The following is a 24,717-nucleotide window of genomic DNA, read 5'->3' as shown; positions in this document are numbered from 1 at the left end:
TTCACTGGGACACCGACTCGCACCATCACACTGCTTGGCCTGAACAAGAAACCTGTCAACAATTCAAAGAGGGGATTTTATAGGGAAACAGGCCCCCAGGTTTCACTTTTTAACACACAAGTGTGACAAAAGGGACGTCCCGAGTCCAGAGTGAATGAATTCCACAAATATGTTTCAACAGCCTTGGTACCAGTGCTCAGACTAAGGCTTTCTAATAAGTAATTCATCACAAAAATAAACCCCGTTTTCAGCTGGAAGTAAAGGGAACCCCGGGAGATTTGAAGCTTGACCTTTCTCCATTTGTTGGAAAGCCATCAGCATCTTATCTCACCTGCTTATCTCACTGAGCTCCCTTCCCAACCCTACATCGCAAGAGGTCAGGAAATGAAGGCTCTTAGTCATCACAGCTTGATTAAGACAGCTTAAAATTCGAGCTTTAATTGAAATGGAAAGAAACATTCCAAGAGGATATAGGTTTTATAGATTTAACCAAGTTACCAAATTTAGTTTTCATTGGACGTTATTGCAAACATGAACATTAAACCATAAGCACTGAATAGGAGAGAACTCAAAAAAAAAAAAAGGATATAACCATACCATATCAGAGGGGATTGGACCAAATGCTTTTGTAGGCAACTATCCAAATGTGTGATGGACTGACATGTTAGCTCATAGGATGTAAGAACATCCTTGAATCTACCTGAAACAACTTCTGAGGACTGACTACATCAACATTTTCCTGGCAAATACCTTCTCTGCCAGCAATAAATCCCAGCTCAATACATATCTAAAATGATATACATCAGAGGGCAAGTTTTTAAGAGTATTAAGTCAGCTTAAATTACTTGAGCAAAATTTTAAATATGTAATAGAAATCTAAAAAAGGAGCAAAAAAAAAAATAAATTGAGAACACCACTGCAATATTAATGCCAAGTTGTTACTTTTTTTTTTTTTCTTTTTTTAAACAGATCTGTACAGCAACATAGCAAAGAATGCAGTGATCACAATTCAAACCAGACAGCAATCTACGGGAATACTAAACCTGTATACAGCAGAGCTGAAACACTCCCAGCATTCAGAAGCTCCAAATATGTTGGCTACCCTAATGCACTCCAAACCAGTTCTACCTACATAGGGCATTTTGGTGTGAAAAAGTTTCTGTAAAGTTCCCTTTGTTTCCAGTGTTTTTCTTGTACAAAATATTACAATGTTTTTTTTTTTATATATATTTACAGACTTGCACAGCTAGAAAAATATAAACTACAATTGGGCTTGGCAATCAGTTCTTTTCTTTAAATACAGGACGTCTCAGAGCAAGAGTTGTAGTGACAACACATCCTGCACCTCAAGCACCTGCGCAGAGCAGCTTCTTCCTTACACGTATCAAGCCTAAAAACCACGACTGCAGTGAGACATGTGCCACGGTGAGTGCAACGAATGCAATTCATCTACCTCCTGGCACAAGGAAGACACAAGATGAATGTTGTTTGTGCAGGTTAGTGGCACAATATAGAAAAATCCATAACCAAGCACTAAATTCCTTAATAACATTCATTAATATCACAGGTAGAGCCTGTTAAAAAAAGACAGCCAGTGTAACTTTTAGGACAAGCAGACGTGAAGTTCATGGGGCATTAGACATCTTGAACAAAAATGCAACCGCAGTTAACGTTTCAGGGGCACCTGCCAGCTTCAGGCAAGCCCCAAGGTTTTAAGGGTTTTTCCATTCAACTTTCGAAGAGGCCAGGGAGGATTTTTTGCTTTAAAGCTACAGTATCTGTCGTTATGGCTTTTAACACCCCGCCTTTCACTGAGAGGAGGAGGTACGCGTTTCTAGTGAAATGGTAACAGCTGAGCAAAACTAGTTTCAGTGGACCACAAAATGCCACAAACAGGTCTTCTCGTGAGAGGTTGCCAAGCCAAATTGTAATAGTGCAAAACAAGATTTCTTCTTTTGTTTTTCCTCTGCAGAAAGAGCTGTCGAGGCATCCAGGACATTGCTAGTAGTCGAGCCACTGAGCAAACCCTCTTTCCACCAGAGTTCTGTTTATTGACACCACCTAAAGGGAGGTAAAAAAGCAGACAAGTGAGCAAACCACCAGCAAGAACCATCGATTTCCTAATCAACAAGAAGTCTGCAGGATCATTAAACCCTGGCAGTGTTGAAAAAGCAGGTACGTTGACATACACACCTCATCTCCCATCAAGTTCCACAGCTGTATCAGTGGCAGGCCTGTTGCACTGTCATAGTTTGTGACCTGGGAACACAGAAAAACATCAGCGGGCAGCAGTTCTGGTCTGGGTCACGGAGGATGCAAGGCCAGCACCATTCTCTGCGTATCATACTCCGTACTTAAAAGTTACGTGTAGGATACTCAGTACTTAAATTATGTAGAGGAAGCGTAGCGACGGGCACCGGGACACCCTGCGGGCAGGTTTCCTGCCCCCGTGGCTAACAAAAGGGAACAGCCCCCCCTCCCCAGGCACGCAGTCCCAGCGGGGCTGACGCTACATGAGGAAGTTCTCGGCGCTGGGATTTCTCCCCGGGCACCCTGCCCAGCAGCCAGGCTCCCGGGCTCTGCCTGTGGGTTTGATTTTAGCGATTTTAACACGCGCAGCAGGCAGCGAGGGCAAGAGCAGCAGTCAAACCAGCAACGAGACTCTTCCCCAGAGCTCCCCTGTACCTGCGCCACCAGGACCGCGCCTCTGGTCATCTCACTAACGGCGGCGTCGGCTTCGGATGAAAAGTGATCCTCGTCTTTGGAAGGGAAAAGAGCAGGAGAAAACAAATGAGATATTCACAGGCTTTAAAGGCTGGAAGGGACTATTAAGCAAATCTTGTCTGACCTCCTACGTAAGTTAGGCCAGAGAATCCTCACCTACTGTCGCGGTACACGTTTGCTGAAACCAGTCTATTAAGCCGGAGATCACAGCAGTATTAGCCCTGCTGTGCTGCTGAAGGGAAAGGATGAAGAGCTTCCTAAAGCCACGGGCTAAGTTAATGTGAACATAAGTGGCTGATGAATTAGGAGGCTTTAGAGACAGAAAAGTATCCTTCTGCAGTACCTCTGAGCTGCCGTTAGTGTTGTGATCCTTAATAAACTAAGCTCGGGGGCCTCAGGACTTTATGACCCTGCACAGTGAGCTACTGTAAAGGGGAGCCCAGAACCTCTGGAGCCGGGAAACTCGCCCTGCACGGCTTCCCTGGGCACTGTGGCTAACGCCACACCTGCAAGGCAGCGGGAAACCCTTCTGTCCCAGGCAACACCTACAATCTACACTGAGAACACTTATGTCCAGTCTGCATTTCGGAGGGAAGTTGCCCATTTCCTACCAAACTGCTGCCAAATGAAGTTTCACCTCTGTGCTCCCCTCCCTGAGCCCACCTCCAGCAAGCAAACCCCTTCCAACCCCACCGCTACTGAAGGAGGTTGGTCACCTTCGGGAACGTGCTAAACACTGACTTCTGCTAGAAGCAGCTCAAGCCTTGTCATCCCTCTACAGCCTTGGCAGGGCCTGTACTGCTGGAGTCCTGCCAGCCACAAACCCCTGTGGTGACACCTGGCCTGACCCCTAAAGCTCCTACAGCCACCCCCTTCTGCTCCCAGAGGGCAGCTCTCTGGACACCAACACCGCAGGCATTGCTAACACCTCCAGAAAAAAAAATAAACAAAACAAACCCAACCCAAAAAACCCCAGAGAGCATTTCCAGGCAGTGCCTGACATTCTTCCAGTGCTTGCAGGGTAGCCTTTTGAACACAGAAGTGTATGCATCAATCATTTTAGTTGGAAGATGTCAGAAATTTGTCTAGCAGATTAAAAACTAAGTTTGCATTTACAGCTATTCTATGACAGAATAAGGCAGCGTGGTTAGAGCTACTTCACCTATACCCTGCCAGTCCTGTCAACTCGCTCTTTAGGAGAGTAATTCATTCTCTCCTCCGTGCAGGAAAAAGCTCAGACATTTATCATCCTTCCCCTGGAGTCTGACAGGTTACGCTCTCCTAGCACATTTAGAAGAATAAAACACAGTTCTTCCAGTCCTTGCTCTAGTCACATCAGAGGCTGCGCTTGCAAGAGGAGGGAGAAGGTTTAGACAGAATCACGGCTCCAGCGTTGGCACCCACTCACACCTGCAGGAGCACCCCCGGCACGTCTCGAGAGCGCCTTTACCTGGAAGCGGCACCACGTTGTCTAGTAAAACCTCTGCTCCTTGGAAAGGTAGTGATAAAAAATCAGACCTTAAAGAAAAGAGAATCAATCAGAATAAGAACACGGCTTTAAGTTACTCGTGTATTCTTTACGGTGACATTGATTAATCAATTGCCCTAACAGGAATTCAGTTTAAAATTGATGACAGTCAACAGACATCAGACTGTTCTCCCAGCAATGTAAGCGGCAGCAATAAATAGTCTGATTAGCATGCCAGGTTGGAGTGGGCTCCAAGCAAGAACCACCTCCATAATGGAGGCTGTACCGCCACCTTCCACCTCTGGGGCACAGTCAAGTATTTACTGGGCTTGTGCAGGAAAACGCTCATCCGACAGGGCTCTCCCAGCCCATGGGGCTGGGAAATGAAGAACCCGAATCCTATTCCTAGCTCACCCATGAACTACAGGCCGGGGGCTCCTGAAGACCAACCCTTTGCTCAGCTTCCACGCTGAAGGGGCAGAAGTTGCTATTTCCTCTCCCCTCCCCTTCAAACAAAGCCTTGCAAGAGCTTGCTGCGCTCCCAGGGAATCCACCCCCGCTGCAGAGACAAACCTTTCTACCATTTCCTGCTCCTGTGGAAAAACCTATAAGCAACGCAAACGATACGGATGCCTCTGATGAAGATCCAAGCCAGAAACGGCCTCAGGCCACGGAAGAGGAGCTAGAGACCTGATTTGTCTGAGTGTGTCGATCTTCACTTTGTCATATCCTCCGTAGTCCACGTATCTGAGCTCCACTTCACTGGTCTCTTCGAAGTAGCTAATGACTTGAGCCCGTAACCACGCCCCGTCCAGGCCCGGAGCTGCACAGATAATACCAACTGCAAAACGGAAGAGTACAAGGAAAGGCTCAGTGCAAGTGGATTTCCAGCAACCAGCACTTGAGGCATTAGTAGTGCTGGGCAGTTAGCTACGGAGAACCAACAGCATTTCTTGTGCTGCCTCCATCTTCTCTCCCACCACCCATACCCCCCCTCAGACAGGGCCTGCACCTGCGCCACGGGAGAGGTGGGTTTCACTCGCAGGGCGTTCTGCCACTACCCTGCTGGTCTACCCAGGCATCCAGCTCCCCCCCAGCCTCTGGTCACGAAGATGAAAGCAAAATGAAAGCAAAAATGAAAGCAAGTGCTAATAACCCCTTCCACGTGATGCACCCTCCGCTTCACACCATGTGCGGACGGCGACACTGCAAAGGTCGGAGTTCTACACTTGGTCAGCAAAACTACAGCAGGTGCCAAGTTGATTGGAAATAACCCGAGATGGACTTTATCTCATTCTGAGTTTCAACATGGAACTAGGTGTCTGGGGAGGTACTCCAGGGATGAGTGGGGTAAGGAAGAATGGAGCAACGTCTGTATTCTGGCAGCAGCTTAAAAAAAGATGAAATGACAAATGAACTATCACATTCTCACGCACTGGGAAACTTCCCAAGCCTAGCTCAGGGGCATCAGGCTTTTGCATGACCCTAGAAGTTTCTCAGTTGAACAATTTGTGAGCGACCAAGGTACTTGCCTTCTACTGGAGTTGGCAGGGTTGGAATTTCAGGTTGGGAGTAGCAGGCATACATCTGCTGGTCGAGGCTACGCAGGACGTGGAAAGTGGGGTGCGTGTGTTGCTGGAGAAACATGTGTCCTGCATCCACTTGGTTTGCCACGACCACCTCTACAGTGACTCCATCTGGGAGGAACAGCTGTCACGGAGGAGAGGAATTCTCATTAGAGGTCAGTGCGACACAAGGTTCATTCACTGCAACTCCACGTTCCACCAGGAACCCCCAACACTTACAGCCATGGGTGGAAGAGCCCTGGCACTCTGGTATTTCCCTTCCAAAGGTGCTTTGGATCAGGAGCAGAAAGCACGAGAAATCAGCCTTGGGGTGGGGCCCCTCTTGTACAAAAAAAACTATCAGCACAGAGCAGCTGCAAGACTTATTTACCCAAGAGATCAGCGAGCAGCCGGAAATGATGCAGGTCAAGTCACGCTGCATTATCAACACAACACAACTTGCAAGGATTCCCTGCCCACGGGGTTTTTAAACATCAAGGTAATCTTCACAGGGATTGTCCAAGATTTGTCACTGAGGCTTTATTTGCAGAGTAATTTGCTCTGTGTGGGGCATTCTGTGGGGCAGCTTCCAAGTATCACTGTGCCAGAATACATCTGAAGTGCCTTTAATTTCCCAGCATAAATTCACTTCTCCAGAACAAAGCGCAGAAACACATCCATGGAGACAGTTATGTGTGCATCTACTTTAGAGATTCTAGGTGCCCAGTGTAAACCCATATAGCAAAAGCATCAAAACACTTCTGGGAAGCACTGGCGTGAAAACCTCCTTTATATGTAATTTAATACCATAAGGAATTAAAACATTCTGAGAAGACTAGCTTCAGGATTTAGGGACAATACCAGTAATGGCAACGGGTCAGTGGGGCATTCCGACCTCACAGCAGGTGGCCTTAAAGCAGAGGGGGCAGACAATCAACTCTGCTGGAGACCCTTCCGCAAACATCTAGTCTGTAGGTAAAACCCTTCCAAGATGCGCAGCTCCATGAGATGAACCCTCCACAGAGGGATCTGGGCAGGCTGGATCCATGGGCCAAGGCCAACTGTACGAGATTTAACAAGGTCAAGTGCTGGATCCTGCACTTGGGTCAAAACAACCCCACTCAACCCTACAGCCTTGGGGAGAGCGGCCAAGAAGCTGCCTGGTGGAAAAGGGCCTGGGGGTGTTGGTCAATAGGATACAAGCCAGCAGTGTGCCCCAGTGGCCAACTGCATCCTGGCTTGTATCAGAAACAGTGTGGCCAGCAGGGACAGGGAAGGGATCCTTCCCCTGTACTCAGCACTGGGGAGGCAGCACCTCGACCACCGCGTTCGGTTTTGGGCCCCTCGCTACAAGACAGACACTGAGGTGCTGGAGTGTGTCCAAGGAAGGGCAACGAGGCTGGTGAAGGGTCTAGAGGACAAGTCTTATGAGGAGAGGCTGAGGGAACTGGGGGTGTTTAGTCTGGAGAAAAGGAAGGCTGAGGGGAGATCTTACACTCTCTACACCTACCTGAAAGGAGGTTATAGCAAGGTGGGGGTAGGTTCCTTTTCCCAAGTGACAGGACAAGAGGAAACAGCCTCAAGTTGAGCCAAAGAAGGTTTAGACTGGTACTCAGGAAAATTTCTCCACTGCAAGAGTTGTCAAGCATTGGAACAGGCTGTCCAGGGAAGTGGTTAAGTCACCATCCCTGGGGGTATTTAGAAGATGTGTAGCTGTGGCACTTAGGGATTGGTTTAATGGTGGACTTGGCAGTGTTGTTAATAATTGGGCTTGATGATTTTAAAGGTCTTTTCCAACCAAATGACTCTACGATTCTACATTTCCCAGCTCAGGCAGAATGCAAACAGTAGTGGAAGAACAGGTAGATAAATCTGATCTGCGTTACCTACGCTGGACAACAGATGGCCCCACAAAATCAAATTGTTTCTGAGGGCATCTGTGAAGCAGCTACACTGATATAACGTACGAGGACAGCAGCCTTCCACCCCGATGACAGCGTGGCCGGCGAGCTGGGACCTACCCAGGCAGTCATAAGGAGGGAATGAAGCGTCAGCGGTGTTGGTGGAGGTAGAGCGTAGATGTTGGTGAGACACAGCTCTTTGAACTTCCTGCCAATCAGGCTCAGTACTTTTTCTACTTGTTGCGGGGAGCCTGGAAGACAAAAAGCTCTGTAAAGAAAGTCTGTGGCACAGATATGCTGAGGGCACCTCCACCCCCGCCCCCTGAAGCAGGACCGTTACCAGAAGCCTCTGTGCTGCCTCAACAATTTAAGTTCTCACAGATTGGCCACATAATCTGGTATCAGGCCAACATGAGCAACTCGGATCGCCAGGCCCCAGCATGAACCCAATTCACAGGCAGATATTTTCAGCCACAATTAATCTAACACCCTTCAGTCAAGGCCGCGTTCGCCGACACACATCGCCCAGCTCCTCCTTCAGGCCTGAGGCGATCCTGCGCAAGGTGTTGGTTAAACTACAGCACCTGAAGCTGTTAAATCCATTCTCACCTCTGGAACAGAGGGTTCACGTGCCAGGGCACAGGTACACACACCTCTACTGTAACAGCACTGACCAGAAAAGTTTTGTGAAGCACTTGACTCACAAGCCCACTAAATCTCTTTAAATTCCCTGCCCATCTAATTAAGGCCCCCAAGCTACATATTAGACCACGAACAAAGAGACTTTCCACTTGCCTTCGATGTGACAGACTTGGGAGTCACGGAAATAAGGTAGTGTTGAGACGTAAATTTTGGCACCAGACGCTTGCCTCAAGAAGCTCATAAATCTTCCTTGTTTGCCAATCAAGCGGCCAACTAATTTCTTTATGAAAGGGACAAGAAAGCAACAGTCAGGAAGAGAAACACAGACCAAACAATACTGTTCTCTGTGGCTTATTTCACCCACATTCCCAGTTTCCTATAGCACAGGGCCAGACGGGATAAATATATGACAATGGTGGGCCAGTGCAGAGTTCTGCTGGTCTGTCTAAGTCAGGGTAGATACAGATCAGAAAGCACAGCTCATTTTGATAGATGCATCTTCCTATCTTGTAGAATGACACAAAGACACGATGGGACAAAACCAGGCCTGGTAAAGGCTAGTGTCTTCCCACAGTCAAGTCACATCCTCTCCCAATCTCCCACTATTTTTTTTTTAAAGCATGCGACATATTTTTAATTCATATACGAAACACTAAGTTTTAGCTATTTTTAAACAGGCTGATTAGAAAGGGAGCAGACAAATTCACAGGAGTGTAAACCAGGCTGTCATGCCCGCTGACTGCAGGGTCCCTGCCCTGCTGTGCAGGTGGTGGAGGGACGTCTGTGCCAGCTCTGCTGCTCCTGCTCTTCCACCGGCACCAGCCAGCACGTACAGCCTGAGACCAGATACCAGAGCAGAAGTGTGGGGCCCGAGTCAGTATGGATCATCCCACACAGTGCAAAGTTACCTGCTTTAAGAAAAGTGACAGCCCTGTCTTCACTAACCCCTGAAACCTGTTTTTCTGCTGCAGAACTGCTTCCTTAGCCTGTGTCCTACTGATGCACTGCAGAGTGTTAGAGGTCTTCCCTGGGGTGACAGCACCCTAGCACGGAGGCAGCATGCTGCTCCTGCTGTCTCATGTTACTGGCTGCTAGTATTTGGGTCTGTCCAGAAGCAGAACAGCAAGAGCAACGCTGTGCAGGACAGCCACACGTGATTTAGCATATACAAAGCAGGGACAAAGGTATGAAAGCAGTCTCTCAACCCAAAAGAAAGCTCACTGTAAAGTCAGAGACACAGCAGCTCCACAGAAGAGCTCAGATGAGCGTTCAGCTTGTGAGGAAGGGTTTGGACAGGCAGCTGTAACATAACCCTCCTACATAGTGGAAAGAAAAAAAAATTCATCACCTGCTCTTGGTAACTGTGTACCCTCAAAGCCTTCTGAACGCTTTTAAAGCATCACACTAAGACTGGGGTGTAAGACAATGGGGAATGATGAGCCCAACAGCCGTTACCCGGGGTGCAGCCCTGACATGCCTCTTGTTTACAGCTGTGTACCAGCTCTTCACTCCTGTGGAGTCCTAATGGGAGCTAAATACTTAAATCCTCGTTGATTTGTCACTGATCTCCCTGGGATGGCGCTGAGCCACTACCAGGCTGGAAGAACCAGAAGATGGCCACGTAGGGCAGGGCAGGGTGTGCGAGCAGGCCTGCAGCTGGTTACCTTTGGGACCTCTATTTCCCAGATAACGAAGTCAGACTTGCTGGATTCTCCTTCTAGCTTAGAGTTCTGGCGAGTCACTGTCTTCCTCATGGCACAGCCACTGTCCACAAACTCCATGTTATTTACATCCGAACCTACAAGACAGGCACACGTGTCAGCATTCAGACAACCCACACAACCCAGGTGCAGACAGAGGCCATGAAAATACACCGTTCCGTAGAGACGGCACATCGAGCTCTTCCTACGCTTTCAGTTGGGATGTTCCTGTATCAGGATGTCCAGTATTTCAGAAAGGGTAAATCCTGTCACACGTAGCCTACTGAAAGTTGCCTTTTATTCCTGGAGAAAAATCTGCACACCCCGGGAACGCAACAGGAGGCTCGAGTTCAGCCAGAGTCCTTCAGCCGTGGTGACACCTTACACAGCAGCAGAGACAGGACACGGTAAGCCAAAGTTACTCACTCAGTGAGAGCTGTGCCAGCCTCAGCACCGAGCTGCTGCTGCTGCTGCAAGGTATTCTGCATCTTCCCCGTGGCTTCACGGGGAGGCCGGCAAGCAGGGAGGGACACACAGCCCCTCCACCTGCTCTGCACACTGACGTTACCTTCCCGTCCCAACTCCTGAGTGCCAGGGGGGCCCACTACAACCTGTGGTAGGGGACTGCCTCTTGCCCAAACTTGTGATATGTTTGAAGAAACCAGGTGCCAAAGCTGAGCTGTGTTTGTTCCCAAACCATCAGCCAATACCAGGAAGATTTCTACTTTGGAAAGGGACAAACTCAAACAGCTTCCTCCTGGGCAGATCCCCGATACAGTCAGCATAACACGAGGTTGATCCTTCCTCCAGATTAACAAGCAGGAGCATGAAAATCCTCACTTGCTTGCAAGTATTCAGACCATCCAAGTGCAAGACCAAAGAGAAAAATAAACCCAACAGCTGCTTCACATTTGCCACTTCTTAACTAGTAACACAGCACAGATGCCTGGAAAGTCAAAAGCAAACAGTGCAGCTGTTTGCCACAGACTTCCTAGACGAGGATGAGGATTTCAGTCTCACAGCCTGGGTGTGAAGGTCAGCTGTACGACCTCTTGGCCACGTTATCACCGTTACCTGCTATAGCCCCTCTCCCCACGTGGAGCTTTCAGCCCTAACACCAGGCTCCACAACGCACTCTTGTACCTTCTTGTCACACCAGCATTCACAAGGCAAAACCATTTTCTTCCTATGGTTGCTCTCACTAGTGAAAATGTTTTGTGGGTTTAATCCTCAGTTGTTGGCAAACTCAATCTCCCTGTCTTACAACAAGCAGCATTCCAACTACTTTGCAGCAATTACAGAAGACATCCTGTCATTAAGGGCTGTTGGCACCACAGGATCCTATAAAGGATTTTAACATCCATCCCCAAGGTCACACAGGTTAACATTTGCTCAAACAGCTCTGTGTTCTGCCAGGCACACATCATCCAGGATCTAGAAGGCAAAAGCAACACAGAGACAGATGGGGGAACTCCATGAATATTGCTCCCTGTTGGGATTTCTTGGCAGGCACCTACCCTTCCATGAAAAAAGGCTTCAGGGTAATTGGTCTGAAACCAACTGATTTTATCACAGCTCATCAGAGCAGTTCCCTGGTTCATCCAGCAGCCCCTCAGAAACCTGCCTTACAGCTTCCTTTCAGCAGCAGTCCGTAAACCCAGGCAAGAACCCAGCGCTCGCTAGAGGCAGCCTGAACTGAAGCAGAAACCCTTGGTATTAGCAGGTCCCAAACCAGCAAGGTGCTCAGCGGCCTGGCCTGCATCCACAGCCCACCTCACCCCAGCGCAGGCTTAGTTTAGACAATAAACTTTGTGCTGAGAAGGGGACCGGCCTGCTCACCCCTTTGCAGCACACCCTGAAGATCACCCAGCTAACCCTGGATCCTAGAGATGGGAATCCCGAGAGCAAACGCATGCCCACCTGCACGTGAGGGCTAAATGCTCCTCTGCTGGGGAAGTTAAACATGAAGAGGATTTATCTGAACACGTTGTGAAGCAGAAGGGTTACAGCACATAAAACGCTGTTCACCACATTTTTGCAGGAGGGTTTTTCAAATCCCTTACCTGCCAAGTGATCTCCATCTGTCCCTGCTGCCCTGCTACACTCATAGTGCGAGTCTGGACCATCCTCTTTCAATATCCCGTTACTGTATGGCACTTCGCTGTCTTCAGGTAGCTTCAGAGTGGGGGTTTTTTCACTTGGTGCCGAGCTCTGCTCAGCAGACGTGCCTTGGGTTGCAGCTCTGCTCAGTGAGTCCGACTGCCGGCCTGCTACGGCAGACAGCACTGCGTTCTGCAGTGGGTCCTCCACGCTTGTTCCACCTTCAAACGTGTAAGTGCTGCACCCAGAGTCCTCCATAACCAAAGGCGACCTTTCCAGTGACCCTCCATGGCTTTCCACAGGGGCCTGATCCACGCCTCGGGCCTCACTGCACACGCGGTTCCTCGTCCGACAGTCCTTTGTGTCTCCCTGAAGAGGGACGGACAAACGGCCGTGTGTCAAACAGCCGGACTCTGCCACGCTGGGATCCCGCTCCTCTGGCTGCGGGGACGTCAGGACCACAGCGTCCCTCCCGGCAGCAGCGTTCTCCCCGCCCGGCGGAGCTTCCTCCGCAAGCGTCTGCTCAGAGGGAACAACGCCCGCTGCCTCCAGCGGCCTCTCGCCTCGGCTGGCCGCGGCCTGGCAGATCCAAGTGGACACATCACTTGCAGAACCAGACAGCACTTCCTCAGTTGCTGCCAAAATGACCTTGGAAATTATCTGTATTGCTACTTGCTCAATTTTCTCAACTTCTTCCTTGGCCAAACTGACTCCTCCAATCTCCTCTCTTTCCAATTCATCTCCCTCTGGCTGCGAGTCCTCCTCCTGACACACAGGTACAGCACTGGCAAGGGACTCTGCCTCCTCTTCCTCCCTGGACTGTTCCAGACAGGCAGGCTCCAAACTATCCGGTAACACGCTCACTGCAGAATCCTTGTGACTTGATACAACTTCAACTCCATTATTAAGAAAGGCTTGTGGGGTATTGGCTTCCTTCTCCAACCCCAAGCAAGGGGCTGTCACAGAGCCAGTATGTGACAGCACAATTTCTGACACCTGGCTTTCCTTAGCGGGCTGAAATGAAGAATCATCTGACTGCTCTGCATTGCTGATCCCCTCCGTGACTCCCAGAGGCTCCTGTGTCAGGGATGCTGATGGCCACTGATCTTGGTTGGCACTGGAACCTGAATCCTGTTTAAGGCTCCCTGCAGCACTGCCACGGCACTCTGGGCTCCTGGAGATCAGAGGGAGAGAAACACAAGCAGGGACATGGCTTTCATCTCGAGATCCGATTGTGTCTAGTTTTTCACTGTCACCCTCAAGGGCGTTGGGCAGAACTGTTGTTACTGACAGGTCTAGAAGGTCCTGTGAGAGATCTAGCCTCTCGTGAGTTTGCAACAGAAGAGAGGGCGTCATCAGCCCTGCTGAGAGCAGGGAGGTTGAGCTTTCAATCTCTGGGCATTGCTCTTCCCATGAGACAGACAGTCTTTGAGGAACACATCCTTCTGTTTTGGGTGATGAATCGTTTTCTAGCACTTCTTCAATGGCTATTGCCTGCTTGTCGTGATAGCCTGCGTGCTTTTTCCTATGGGCAAAGATCCACCAACAGCCAAGAAGTGCCAGCACTCCAGGTATGGCATACGGGATGAAACTGCGGAAGCGTAAAGCCATTTTTGCAGAGCCTCAGCAATTATATCTAGAAGGAGAAACAGAAACCACGTTAAAGTAGTCGCAGGGAAAGTAACAGGAAGGCTAAAGTTTCATCAATGCCTTGAGGTATTAGTGTGAACAGGCTTGTTTTCCAGGCACTCTTTAAATTCACATCTCTGCTCTGCCAGCAGAGCCCAGAACAAGATTCTCACCTGACTGGGGGTATCTGGACATTTCTCACCGCTACACTCATGGAGTTCACCTTTCCTCCTCCCGCCTCCCCTTGGCAGGTCAGTACTACACAAGGACCGCTTCCAGCGCGTCCCTCTGGCAGCAGGCCGGGTTCACACACACCCGCACCACAAGACACAGGCTCGACACCCTGCAGGCCTGCCCAGGACCCCGCGTGAGAGGCAGCACCACGCTCCCGGGAGCTCCGCAGGCTGACGACACACACTCCTCTCAAGCTTCACAACCCGCTGAAGTGATTCCACAGCACTGCAGGAGGCCGGCGCGCGGGCACACGACAAGAGGAGCAAAACAGCAACACCCAGTTACTCCATTCGCTTCTACACGCAGAGTGTAGGAATTCCTAAACAAAGAGCAACTACAGCCTGAAGAAGCAAGTGTCTCCCAGCAACCAGAAGTCTCTCTAAAAGATTCTGTAGGAGTGAAAATGGGAAATAACCTATAACACCCTACAATAGCAGTACTTTTCTAACAAGAGCAGCCTGGATAGAGACACTACTACTCAGGAACCCAGCTCCAAAGTTTGGTTTGCATCTAAATTTACTATATTGACAGCTGCTACTCCTCCAGCTTTCTAGATGTGAAAGCTGTCTCTCACTCTAGAAAGTGTGGGAGCCCTTCCCCACCCTGACACCAAGACTCACGTCCCAGTTGTGCTCCTCCATTTACAGCCTCTCCTGGATTACACGAGGCAGAGCTGAGATGGCTTTCCTTTTCCTTAAGGAAAGCTTGCAGCCAGAACACAAAGCCAAACAGGTACCCACATCCCCAAAACAGCCTTGCTGCAAAGCACTTACAGTTTATATTTTCACTGAGCAGGAATTAAAGCAAACCATGACATGTCTGACAAAGTTTACACGTGACTTTTCTCCAAACAAGCCTCAAGACTTTTGCCAATGAGCAACAAAAATATTGTTTTCAGGAGATAGCAAAGTCCTAGGACTGAGAACCACCAACTGGAAAAGGAGTGTTTTCTAGTACCTCTTTAGAAGCATGATATTTCTTAGACAAGAGAAGACAATCAAAGTCAGTCTTTTAACTCTGCTTAGTCTGTCTCAACCAGAAAAAAGCTTTTATCATCAGAGCAAGCGTTCCGACCACAGCTTCCAAACACACTCCTTCGGGGCCTCGATTTGAGGGGCTGATAACATTCTAGCCGAGGGACAAAACCATACCTCCCTCAGGCTCAAACCGAGCATCCAAGCCTCAGATATTTAATATTTGCTCCAGATGTCTCACCTCCTCCAGCCACATCCTCCCATCCCCCAGGAGCAAACATATAACTTTACCCAAGCTCGCTCGGGTGCCGGCCTTGCTTCCGTACTGTTTGCCGCAGAGTCCTGACGACTGAGGCGAGTAAAGAAACGAATGGCAAAAACGGGGACTAGAAAATTTCTTGCTCGGTCCCCAGTCAGAGGTCAGCTGCAGACACGATTTGAGAAACCCAGGAACGAGTTCATTGGTCATTCCTATCTTCTAAATCCAAGTTGGTTCCAGCTGGCTTTACACAGTCAGGTAGCAGGGCCTGCCGCTGAGGATGAACTTTTGGTTAACAACAACATCTGAGTCTGGGTTTTGGAACTTGGTAAATGGAAAGGGTGAAGCCTGTACATTCCCAAGACAAAAGGTTCACATTTATGCTCTCCAGCACAATGGCACATTGTGAGCCGCTGCAAGTGCTCATCTGCTGTCCGCTTAAGTTGTTTTAATTAATGCAGAACCACCCTACAAGCTGGCTCACAGGCTTACCACAAACTCAAATTAAAGTAGCTCACATAAGTCCATTCCCAGCAAGCTTTCCTGATTAAACAGACAGCCCTATTATTATCCGATTCCCTATTAAGTTGCACCAACTGCACAAACAATAGTCCCACACAATTCTGCAGCGCAGGAAGACAGTAGCAGGATGCCCCACGGAGGGACAGCCCTGTCCTGAAGCCTGGCAGACAAACAGTTCTAAGAGTCATTTTAAACATTAATATCATTTAAGAAAAAGGTCTTTAGTCTTCTGTGGCATTTAGATCAGTGGGAACTGGTGGATTAGCTGACTACTCCTTGCATTTAAATTCATGTTTTTAATTTGAGTAGTTGTAGCAAGAGCTGCATTACACTATCAGTGATCGTGTTAAATGGGAATTCCACATCCTTCCGTCAACTAGGACGGGATAAAAGGCAGCGGCTCTGCACAAGATGCCAGCAGACACCCGAAGGCACTGGGCTGGCTAGGGGACAGCTAACACCAACAGACATCTCCTCACATAAACACAACAGGAGGAATTCGGTGGCCCAGTTTTGATATGCTGGTCGCAGTGTCCACTTTTTATATAATGCCTGGAAGATGGCTGATTTCTAACCTGCTCAGCTGAACGGTTCTAAGACGCAGCACATACTTCCTCAGTTCCTCCACGGGAGAGCTCCTAAAGCCCACATCCATTTCCCAACACGTTTAAGAGCGACAAAACCCTCTCTCCATTGTCAATCTGACAGCCAGGTCAGGACTGCAGGGACAGTGGGATCATTTAAACACGCGGGGGGAGGAAAGCCCGGGATTCTCCTGCCAGCAGCACAACAGAAAATGGCAACTTGTCAAATCACATGGCCTCCGAGGCTGCCAAACTGGGGGGAGCCTGGCCCGGCAGCCTTGCACTCCCCGGGCAGGAGGAGCCAGCCGGGGAAGCGCAGCAGCTCCAGAGGCTTCGGACCACAGAGCATCGGCCTGCGAACGCCAGAACCAGCGCGGAGCCCTGGACGCCCCAGCGCCGTTTCCCAGCGCGCAGGGCCCCGCGCAGACCCACACCAAAAATAGTGCAGAGCTCACACACCGCATGCGCTCGCCCCGCGCCACCAGCCACTTCCACTTCCTTCTGGCACGTCAGGAATCCGGCCTAAATGTCACACCTTGTACGAGGCACGGTCGGAGAGCTGCAGCTCGGACACGAGACTTTCCCAACTTGCTAAATAATCCCCACAGTAGGTCAGGATGGGATTAAGACTCCAAGGGGAGAGTAGGGGTCAGTCAGCTCTCCAAATCTGTATCCTGACTTGATTTATGGAAAACTCCTGGTAGAGATCGGGGAGACGAGGACAAGAATGAACATACACGCTTGCCTACCTTAAAAAAAAAAAGCCAAGGACAGCCAATTTATTCTACTTGTTCACATTAGGGTCCCAAGGCAGTTTTAAGCCACCTTGTTTTTCTAGCCAGGACAAACAACCCTTCGGTATACGCATCCTTATAAGGTTAGAAATGTTTCCAGCACGAGGTTCACTGAGAAGCCAGATAATTCATTCTCAAGGTCCAAGAGTTCAGCAAGCACTCGCTCCAGATTTTCAGGGCTTTCCACACACAGAGGAAGGTCTGTTGTGGGGGCAAGCTGCTTCAAGTCTCTACGGGGAGACAAGGACAAGTCCCAAGTGACTGAGCCCCCATGCTCTGCAGGGACGTACCCACAGTGCTGCCGGGTCCTGCCGCCTCCGCTCCCCTTCTGCCCAGCCCTTGAGAGGTTAATCCTTCCAACACCCGAAAGCTGCGGAAATCAAGGCTGGAATTAAAGACCGTCCCGAAGGATCACAGAGCAGACAAGCAGACAGTTAAATTGAAAATGCAGCTTCAACAGCAAGGCCAGGACGCCTCCCTACAAACCCTATAGTTAGCGATACAGCACTCAGGAAATAAATACTATCTGGGTGAAAGAGAACTGGACAAGGTTGGCACAGTTGAAACTAAACGGGACCACGTGGGCTCTTAAAATTTTCCATGCTAAAAATAACCAGGAGCACATGCTCTGCCTTATAGGAGGCATAAGAACAGGGGTTGACAAAAACCTAAAGAACTGGAGGCCTTACCACTAAGATTAAAATAAGAGAAATTACTGCAGAGAAACAGATATAGCAAGACTTACTTGACCCGCCCTTAGCATAAGGTCTATTTTCATCAAAAGCTGAATTGGCACGTGGCATTGCAACATCTAAACTGCAGCTCCTTTGTTTTTCATACAAAGACAGTCCACCACGGAAGGACCACCTGCTTCTGCCAGGTCCTGCCGAAAAGCCTCTCTGGAACGTGGTTCAAACCGGAGAGCAAAGAGCTTTTCTGCCCACACAGGTTTGCACCAGGAGGCTGACCTTACAGGGCAGATCTGTGAGGCTGCAGTGGCCTGTGAGCCGTCGACGCTGCTGACCACCAGGGTGTCAGTCGGCCACGAGACTGTGCAGCTGGCCCACGCTCTCCTCCCAGGCCAGCCTGGCGTACCACCCTCAAAGCCAACATCACCCAGAGGGGAGAGCTCACAAAACACGACACGGTAGTTACAAGCATCCGAAGACAGGTAGGAGCCAAGCAAGCAGGATCTCAAACTGGATGGCACTTATTTTAAAAAGAAGTGAAGCGGTATGTTTCTCTATACTGAAATAATTAAAGCTCAGCGTTCTGCAGCAATTTCCCCTTCAAACACCAGCACTGAAAGACAAGAACAGCAGAAGACACCCCTTTAGCAATACCACCTTCTCACAGCCCAGTTAACAGGGGCTACAGAGCTCAAGAAACAGGCTCCTCTGTGAATAAAAACTACTAACGAAGCCACTCCACAATCTTAAAATATCTAAGAACCAACAGTCCTATTTGCAGAGGGATAAATTACGACATAAGTAAAAGGCTGAAAAAGCTGGTGGTTGTAGAGCTAAACTAGAGCTCTGGAACAAGAAACACCACCAACACCAGGCTGTCTTTTATCTCTAAGATAAAAACTGCTTTCAGTGTAATCAGCTTCACCGACGTTCCTACAACAGCTCGCTCCCCTCCTTTGCAGCTACACTGATGGCCCAGGCTTTATTATATTTCATTTTGGAGTCGCTGCTTCTGTCTATTTTCTCCCACTCAGGAGTCAAGCAGCGGCCCAGCACAGCTCCACCAGTATCACCAGTATCCAGGCCAAAGCAGGACTTGGAACAGCTTCTATTTACACGCTCAAAAGCGGAGGTTTACAGTAGAAGCGTGAGCCTAGCCAAACTGTAGGGGTTTTTTTTTTTTTTACAAATATTTTGGAAGTCACCAGGAAGCTCATACATATGCAGGCACCAACCCCCAGCACCAGCACTGCCTCCTGAACTAACGCGAGGCCCAGAGCTGCTCACTCCTGCTCTGCAGTGGCACAGGTTACACTCTGTAATTAACATTAGCCCTATCAGATTATCAACTCCTTACTGCACTTTATATCTTATTACCTTCCTGCTCCAATCGTTTCATTATTTAGTTTCCTCAACCAAGCTAGTGTCTCCCTGTGAATCCTCCATTACAGAGGAAGGCAGGATCGATTTTTCACTCCTTTGCCAGCGAGGTATGTCAGATGCAGGTTCTGAAGTTTGCTTCTGTATCTGCACCACTCTGCCAATACCACCTTTATCATTCTTGGCTATTCCTCAAAATTTGGTGGAGTTGGTTTTGGGTTTTTTTTTTGGGTTTTGTTTTTTTTCTGGGGGTGGTGGTGGTGTGAGTTTTGGAGTCTGCTCCAGAAACAGAGCCAGACCAAATGTTCTGCTTCTTCAAGCTAGCCAAAAGAGTTTAGCACATGAGCCAGAGGCCACATGACCCTTCTATTACCACCCAGCTTTACAGTGCAGAGAAAGTCCCCTGATTCAGACTAACCCCTCTGTGCACAGGTATCCCCAGCTGGGGAAGGAGCACCCCTCTTACAGCCAGGAGGCCAAGACATCAGGTGCTGGGATTCCTTCTGAACAGCCACCTCCTCCATACACCTACCAGCCCAGACTCAACTCTTTTTTTAAAAAAGTTTTTCACAGACAACTATAAAGAGTCCTCTATGGTACAGGCAAAGCAGCTTTTATTACCTTTATGATCTACCAACACATTACAAAAGGCTTCCCCCAATCCAGATTTTGCTATCTTTCATTCTTTCTGCACTTTCACCCAGGTCAGAGAACAGAACAAATTATTCTCCAGAATATCAGAAAAAAATACATCTAATACTTAGCATTTTGCATTTGTTTCTACACCAGTGAAGCTAATAGTACAGTGTCCACTACGGGTGCAGATTATAAATTAAAATTAAAAAGCAACCAGCCAAGTCAAATGCCTATCAATTTCCATAAAACAGGCATGCACAACACTCAGGAGCAGAGACTAAACTAACCATTACGCTCTGCACGCAAGACAAAAAACAGACTTGAATTTTCAAGGAGACAGAATGGTGAGGCTTGTATCACAACACGCTGATACCGCAGTAAGAGACAGCGAGAAAAGAGGCAACACCGAGGCCAAACAGGTATCTGGAGAACAGCATCGACACCGCCTCACTAGGTGCCCTGTGTGCAGCAAGGAGACCTTGATAAACAGCTTCTCAAAACAAAAGTCGGGCTAGACTTAAACAGAAAAGCAAAAAGCGTTGTTCAGTCGGAAGCCTTGTGCCCAGAGCTTGGCTTGCAGAGAACAAGCCACAGAGGCACAGAGAGACCATCAGGAATATCAAGGGTTTGTGAAAAAGGCACCTATATTCCCCTGAGCTAGGGAAGAGCAGCAAAGGTTTCGCTGACAGCCAGGCAGACTGAGCAAGCAGGCAGATAACTTGTGTGCGTTAACAAGCTCGCTACAAGAAGTTACACAACATGCTCGGGACCTAACCAGAGCCGTGCTTCGCTTTGATCTGTATTACAGTGGCACCCACAAGTCCTCGCCCAGATTACGCTAGGGGCTGTTCTACACAGAAAGGCTTCCCCCAAAGATCGCAGGCTGCCTCCTTTCCGCAGCTCTGGCAGCCCTTTTTTTTTTAAAAAAAAGCAGCAAACCCAAGACACAGATTAAGTGACCTTCCTGCAGTCACATCGAGCTGGAGGAAACGCAAGGAACAGAAAACAGGGACTCCCACTCGAGAGCTGGGAGCCCATCCTCTTCACCAGGCAGCAAACGGAGCACTATACTCCATTCAACTTGAAATATTTTAGGGAAATGACATGCAAATTTCTTTCCTGCACCCCTGAACAACAAAAAATTCTTCCTAACCCTGCATTTCAACAAGAAATGGAACACGAGTCCAAGCTCATCACAAAGAGGTTCCTCTTTAAGGGAGGGGAAACTGCAGGGCCACAGCCCTAAGATTTATGGGGATACAACCTCCAATCCTTGTTCCAGAGACTTCAGGTCTCCAAATCACAGATTCCTCCCTGTGCAAAGCCGATGCCCCCGATACAAGAGGCATACGCAGATCGTGAGCTTTTGCCAGGAACGGCTGCTATTTATACACAGGGAGTCCAAATCAGCTACAGCACATGGCAGGTTTCTCATCCTCATTGCCAGGTGGCAGCAGAGGTCAGAGGCAATCAGGACCTCTTCAAACCACAAGCACGGATTTGTTTGCTGAAGAATGATTTTTAGGTGATCTTTTGTGAAGTATTCAACTCTGCTAATAGCAATGTACAGGGCCCATAAATTCAGAGTCAGCTTCCAGCCGGGGTACAAACTGCAGGAGCAGCAAAGTTAATCAGAATCCACGCAGAGGACAATTAAAAAAACCCCACAGTAAAACAGCTGAAGACGGATCACTTGCAGAAAAGAGTGACATGCAAAGATACCACCCTCAGCAATCCCCACGAGAAGCAAACTCAACAGCGTTAGTTTCCAGAAAATATTAAGCACCTGCTGAATAAAATAACTTCTTCCAAGTTCTGAAAATGGCTGCCCAAAGTTAATCATCACTGCACGAAGTTTGACCAGCCATTTACATTAAGAGTTCCACAGAGGCACTGTAGTTAGAAATGAGGAATTATAAAAGGCTAGTCACAGAAACATTAAACAATTAAAAGTAATTAATGTTTTTTATTACTTCTAGATGTTGCTAAGGGCACCTGGAATACCAGCCGTGACCTTGTTACAGTCTCCCTGGACACTAGAAATACCTTAAATATCTTTTTCACACCAGTTAAGTGCACATGAAAGAGGAGAGCCATAGATAAGTGGGGTATGTTGCTTGTAAAGCATTATGCTCTTCGGATAACTCTACTACTGCAAAAGTATACTCGCTCTCAAATACCCCTGAAGTCAGCCTGCAACTTTCAGAATGTTTCAAAATGAACACAAGAGTTTCAACGTAGCACATCAACTGCTCCTGGCTCTGAAGAGCTCTGGCTGCAAGCCTTAAACCACCTCACTCCTGTCACAGTGACTCCCAGGAGAACCTGCAGGAACTGGGAACCTACATACCACGGGGGATCCGTACGGCAGGTCCCTTCAGCTCACACCCGGGCGGTGAGGGGAATACCTCATGTCTAATTTCAGGCATTGTGGAATGTCTAGGTTAAAGCCAAGGCTTCTGAGGCAGTTGATGATTTTCACTATTAGTATCTCAAAGCATTTCCAGAGATCTTTAAGAAGAAACCTGGTTCCTAGGATGGGTATCTAAACTCGGCACAACTGAGGAGAGCACACCCAAGTAAGAAGCAGCTGCCAGAACACACAACTGGGTTCCTGCAGCACCGTCCCTGCAGACCCTCCAAACCTAACAACACAACGCGTCACGTCTGAGAGCAAACAGCCTGCAGCCCTGCTGTACAAGATACTGTTAAAATCACAGTACGATTCACCTGCTTAAATCCCTCAGAACTGGTGTTGCATGAGAACTTTTAAAAGTCCTTCAAGAGCTCAATGACACACTGAAACACAAGCTGAGGGACTGCCAGAGACAGCAAGCAATGCAATAAGAAGGTGGATTAGCAAGCCTGAAGCACAGTTCAAGTTCTACGGGCTTCTTGCTCCTTTTCCCTTACTAAAAAGTTGTCATTTCCTTCAGCACGCTTGGCAGCACGTGCAAGCAAACCAATTAATCGAGAACTAAACTATGCCATCAAGGTACACGTAGTGAAGCCGCACTATCCTCTTTCAGAATCACAGGCACACTGAGATTACCCGATGACAGGTACAGTAGTGGATGCCTGCACAGCGTTTCGCCCTTTACACAGGAAGCTCATTAAAGAATGAAGAGGTTAAGTGACTCAAAGTGGGTCACACAGTGACCAGAGGAGCAAGGTCAGGTCGGTTGCTCCGACAGCTCCAGTCCACGTGCTACCAAGAAAAAGCTGCACCCGCCTCAGGAGCGGTTGCGCAGGCCATTGCTCCTCCCGGCCATACCCCCACACACGCAGGGCTGTAACTCAGTAGATCATTCACAGGCACAAAGCAAACAGGAGAAAAGTAAAGTTACCATCTCCTGCTACTACTTTCCCCGGCAACCAGTCGTTTCCTTTCACCTAAGACAAAGTCCACAGAGGCTCCGATAACTCAGCAGGTGCGAGCACAACCGCCAACCTGGCCAGGGCAGCACATCACCCTGGAAACACAGAAAATCAGAATTATTTCCATTCTGCAGCCCCTTAATTTTCTATAACAGACAAACTCGTCAAGCGCAGCTTTTGTCGCTGTTTCCTACTATTGCAGGTAATTTTCATGAAAAGGATGCCCTAACTGAGATGCTGTTTATTCCGTGTTCCCTGCTTCACGGTATAACTCAGTCGAGTGCAATAAAGAACTCGGCCAGACACAGATCAAGTTGCTCATTCTGGAACACAAGTAACTTAGAGCTCACTTGCTTCAAGGAGAGGGAAGAAGAAAAAAGGAAAAAAAAAGTCAAGTTCTTCTAGGAGAGCAAGCTGTCCATTCTGCACCATGAGTAACTTGGATCTTACTTCAAGGAGGGGGAGGAAGAAGAAAAAGAGAGGAAAAAAAAAAAAAAAGTCAAACAACAAGGATTCCTCCAGGAGAGCAAGGCTTCTAAAACATTACTTCCTCAGTAGCAATATAATTTCATTCCTTTGCTCCTGACTGTGCTCCATGCTGGCTTACAGACAAATAAAAGTCACTGCAACACATGAAACGTTTGCTAATAACAGTTTTTATCAGCTATTACCATAACATAAGCGAGCCTTGCCATGCCAGACATACAGGAGACAACACAAGGCAGCCTTAATCTTTACTCCCAGGTCTGCAGCACTTGTGTCATCTCTCGCTTTCATTTCTAAGTAGCTGTAAGAGGGTTTGCAGCGGGAATGAATCACGTTTAAAACCAGCTCGCACAGCTCCCCGGCCTGCGCTGCTGCTTCCCTCGGGAACGCACGAACTGACTTCGCTGCTGTCGGGTGGGGAAGGAGCGCTAAAACACGCGCAAACCCACGGAAAACTCAGAGCGGCCACTCGCTTCGCCCACAGCCCCCCCGCCCCGCCGCGGCACCGCCGGCCGCTCCCCGGGGCACCGGCCCAGGCCCCGGCGGAGGCACCGCCGCGCACCCTGCGGACCCGGGGGCGACCCCCGGGCCGGGCCCCGAGCGCGGCAGCGCTGACCTTGGGGCGCGGCAGCACGGCCGGGCGGTGCGGGACCGTCCCCTGAGGAGCGGCGGCCTGCGGGGGGCGGACGGGACACGGTGAGGCGGACACCCCCCCCACCCCCGGGCCGGGCCGGGCCGGGCCCGGCGGCACCGGGGCGCCGAGGGGAGCGGCGGGGCTGACAGGCGGGGGCAGCGGGCCCCGCCGCCGCGCGAGGGCCGGGCGGAGTGCCGCGGTACTTACGGCGTGGCGGTCCCGGAGCGGTGCCGGTGCCCGGTGCCGGAGCGGTGCCGGTGCCGCCCGCGCACCCCACGTGCAGCCCGGCCGGGCCGGGCCATGCAGCGGCTCGCGCCGCCCCGCCCCTCTCGCGAGAGCCGCAAATCCCGCGAGAACCGGCCGCCGCGCCTGCGCGCTGCGCCCCCGCCGCCATGGCCGCTGCGCGGGTGTGCGGGGA

At 49.4% G+C, this 24,717-nt stretch overlaps 1 protein-coding gene across 2 annotated transcripts; it reads right to left on the bottom strand.

Moving 5' to 3' along the window:
* Positions 1-412: 412 nt before the first annotated feature.
* Positions 413-24,592, bottom strand: AKAP1 (A-kinase anchoring protein 1). 2 transcript variants are annotated; one of them, XM_074922829.1, is made up of 11 exons: positions 24,507-24,592; positions 12,064-13,736; positions 9,965-10,098; positions 8,454-8,580; positions 7,779-7,909; positions 5,725-5,902; positions 4,883-5,033; positions 4,175-4,242; positions 2,686-2,759; positions 2,194-2,259; positions 413-2,061 (listed from the first exon to the last, which is right to left on the bottom strand). In XM_074922829.1, the coding sequence occupies exons 2-11, from the start codon at positions 13,709-13,711 to the stop codon at positions 2,002-2,004; spliced, it is 2,637 nt and encodes an 878-aa protein (XP_074778930.1). In that variant the 5' UTR covers positions 13,712-13,736; positions 24,507-24,592; the 3' UTR covers positions 413-2,001. The 2 variants fall into 2 exon arrangements, with proteins under 2 accessions (XP_074778930.1, XP_074778931.1); XM_074922830.1 differs by lacking the exon at positions 24,507-24,592 and adding an exon at positions 23,149-23,274.
* Between the last annotated feature and the right edge of the window lie 125 nt (positions 24,593-24,717).

Source organism: Athene noctua, chromosome 19 (assembly GCF_965140245.1).
Source record: "Athene noctua chromosome 19, bAthNoc1.hap1.1, whole genome shotgun sequence".
Classification (NCBI taxonomy): domain Eukaryota; kingdom Metazoa; phylum Chordata; class Aves; order Strigiformes; family Strigidae; genus Athene; species Athene noctua.
The sequence above is the reverse complement of the archived record's forward strand: the minus strand, read 5'-3'. Positions and strand labels throughout refer to the sequence as shown.

Coding starts and splice junctions, on each gene's coding strand:
- AKAP1 (XM_074922829.1), bottom strand. CDS start 13,711: ATGGCTTTACGCTTCCGCAGTTTCATCCCGTATGCCATACCTGGAGTG. Junction 5,903..7,778: donor CCCTCCTTATGACTGCCTGG/GTAGGTCCCAGC, acceptor CCTCCGTGACAG/CTGTTCCTCCCAGATGGAGT. Junction 4,243..4,882: donor GACACACTCAGACAAATCAG/GTCTCTAGCTCC, acceptor CTTTTCTTTAAG/GTCTGATTTTTTATCACTAC.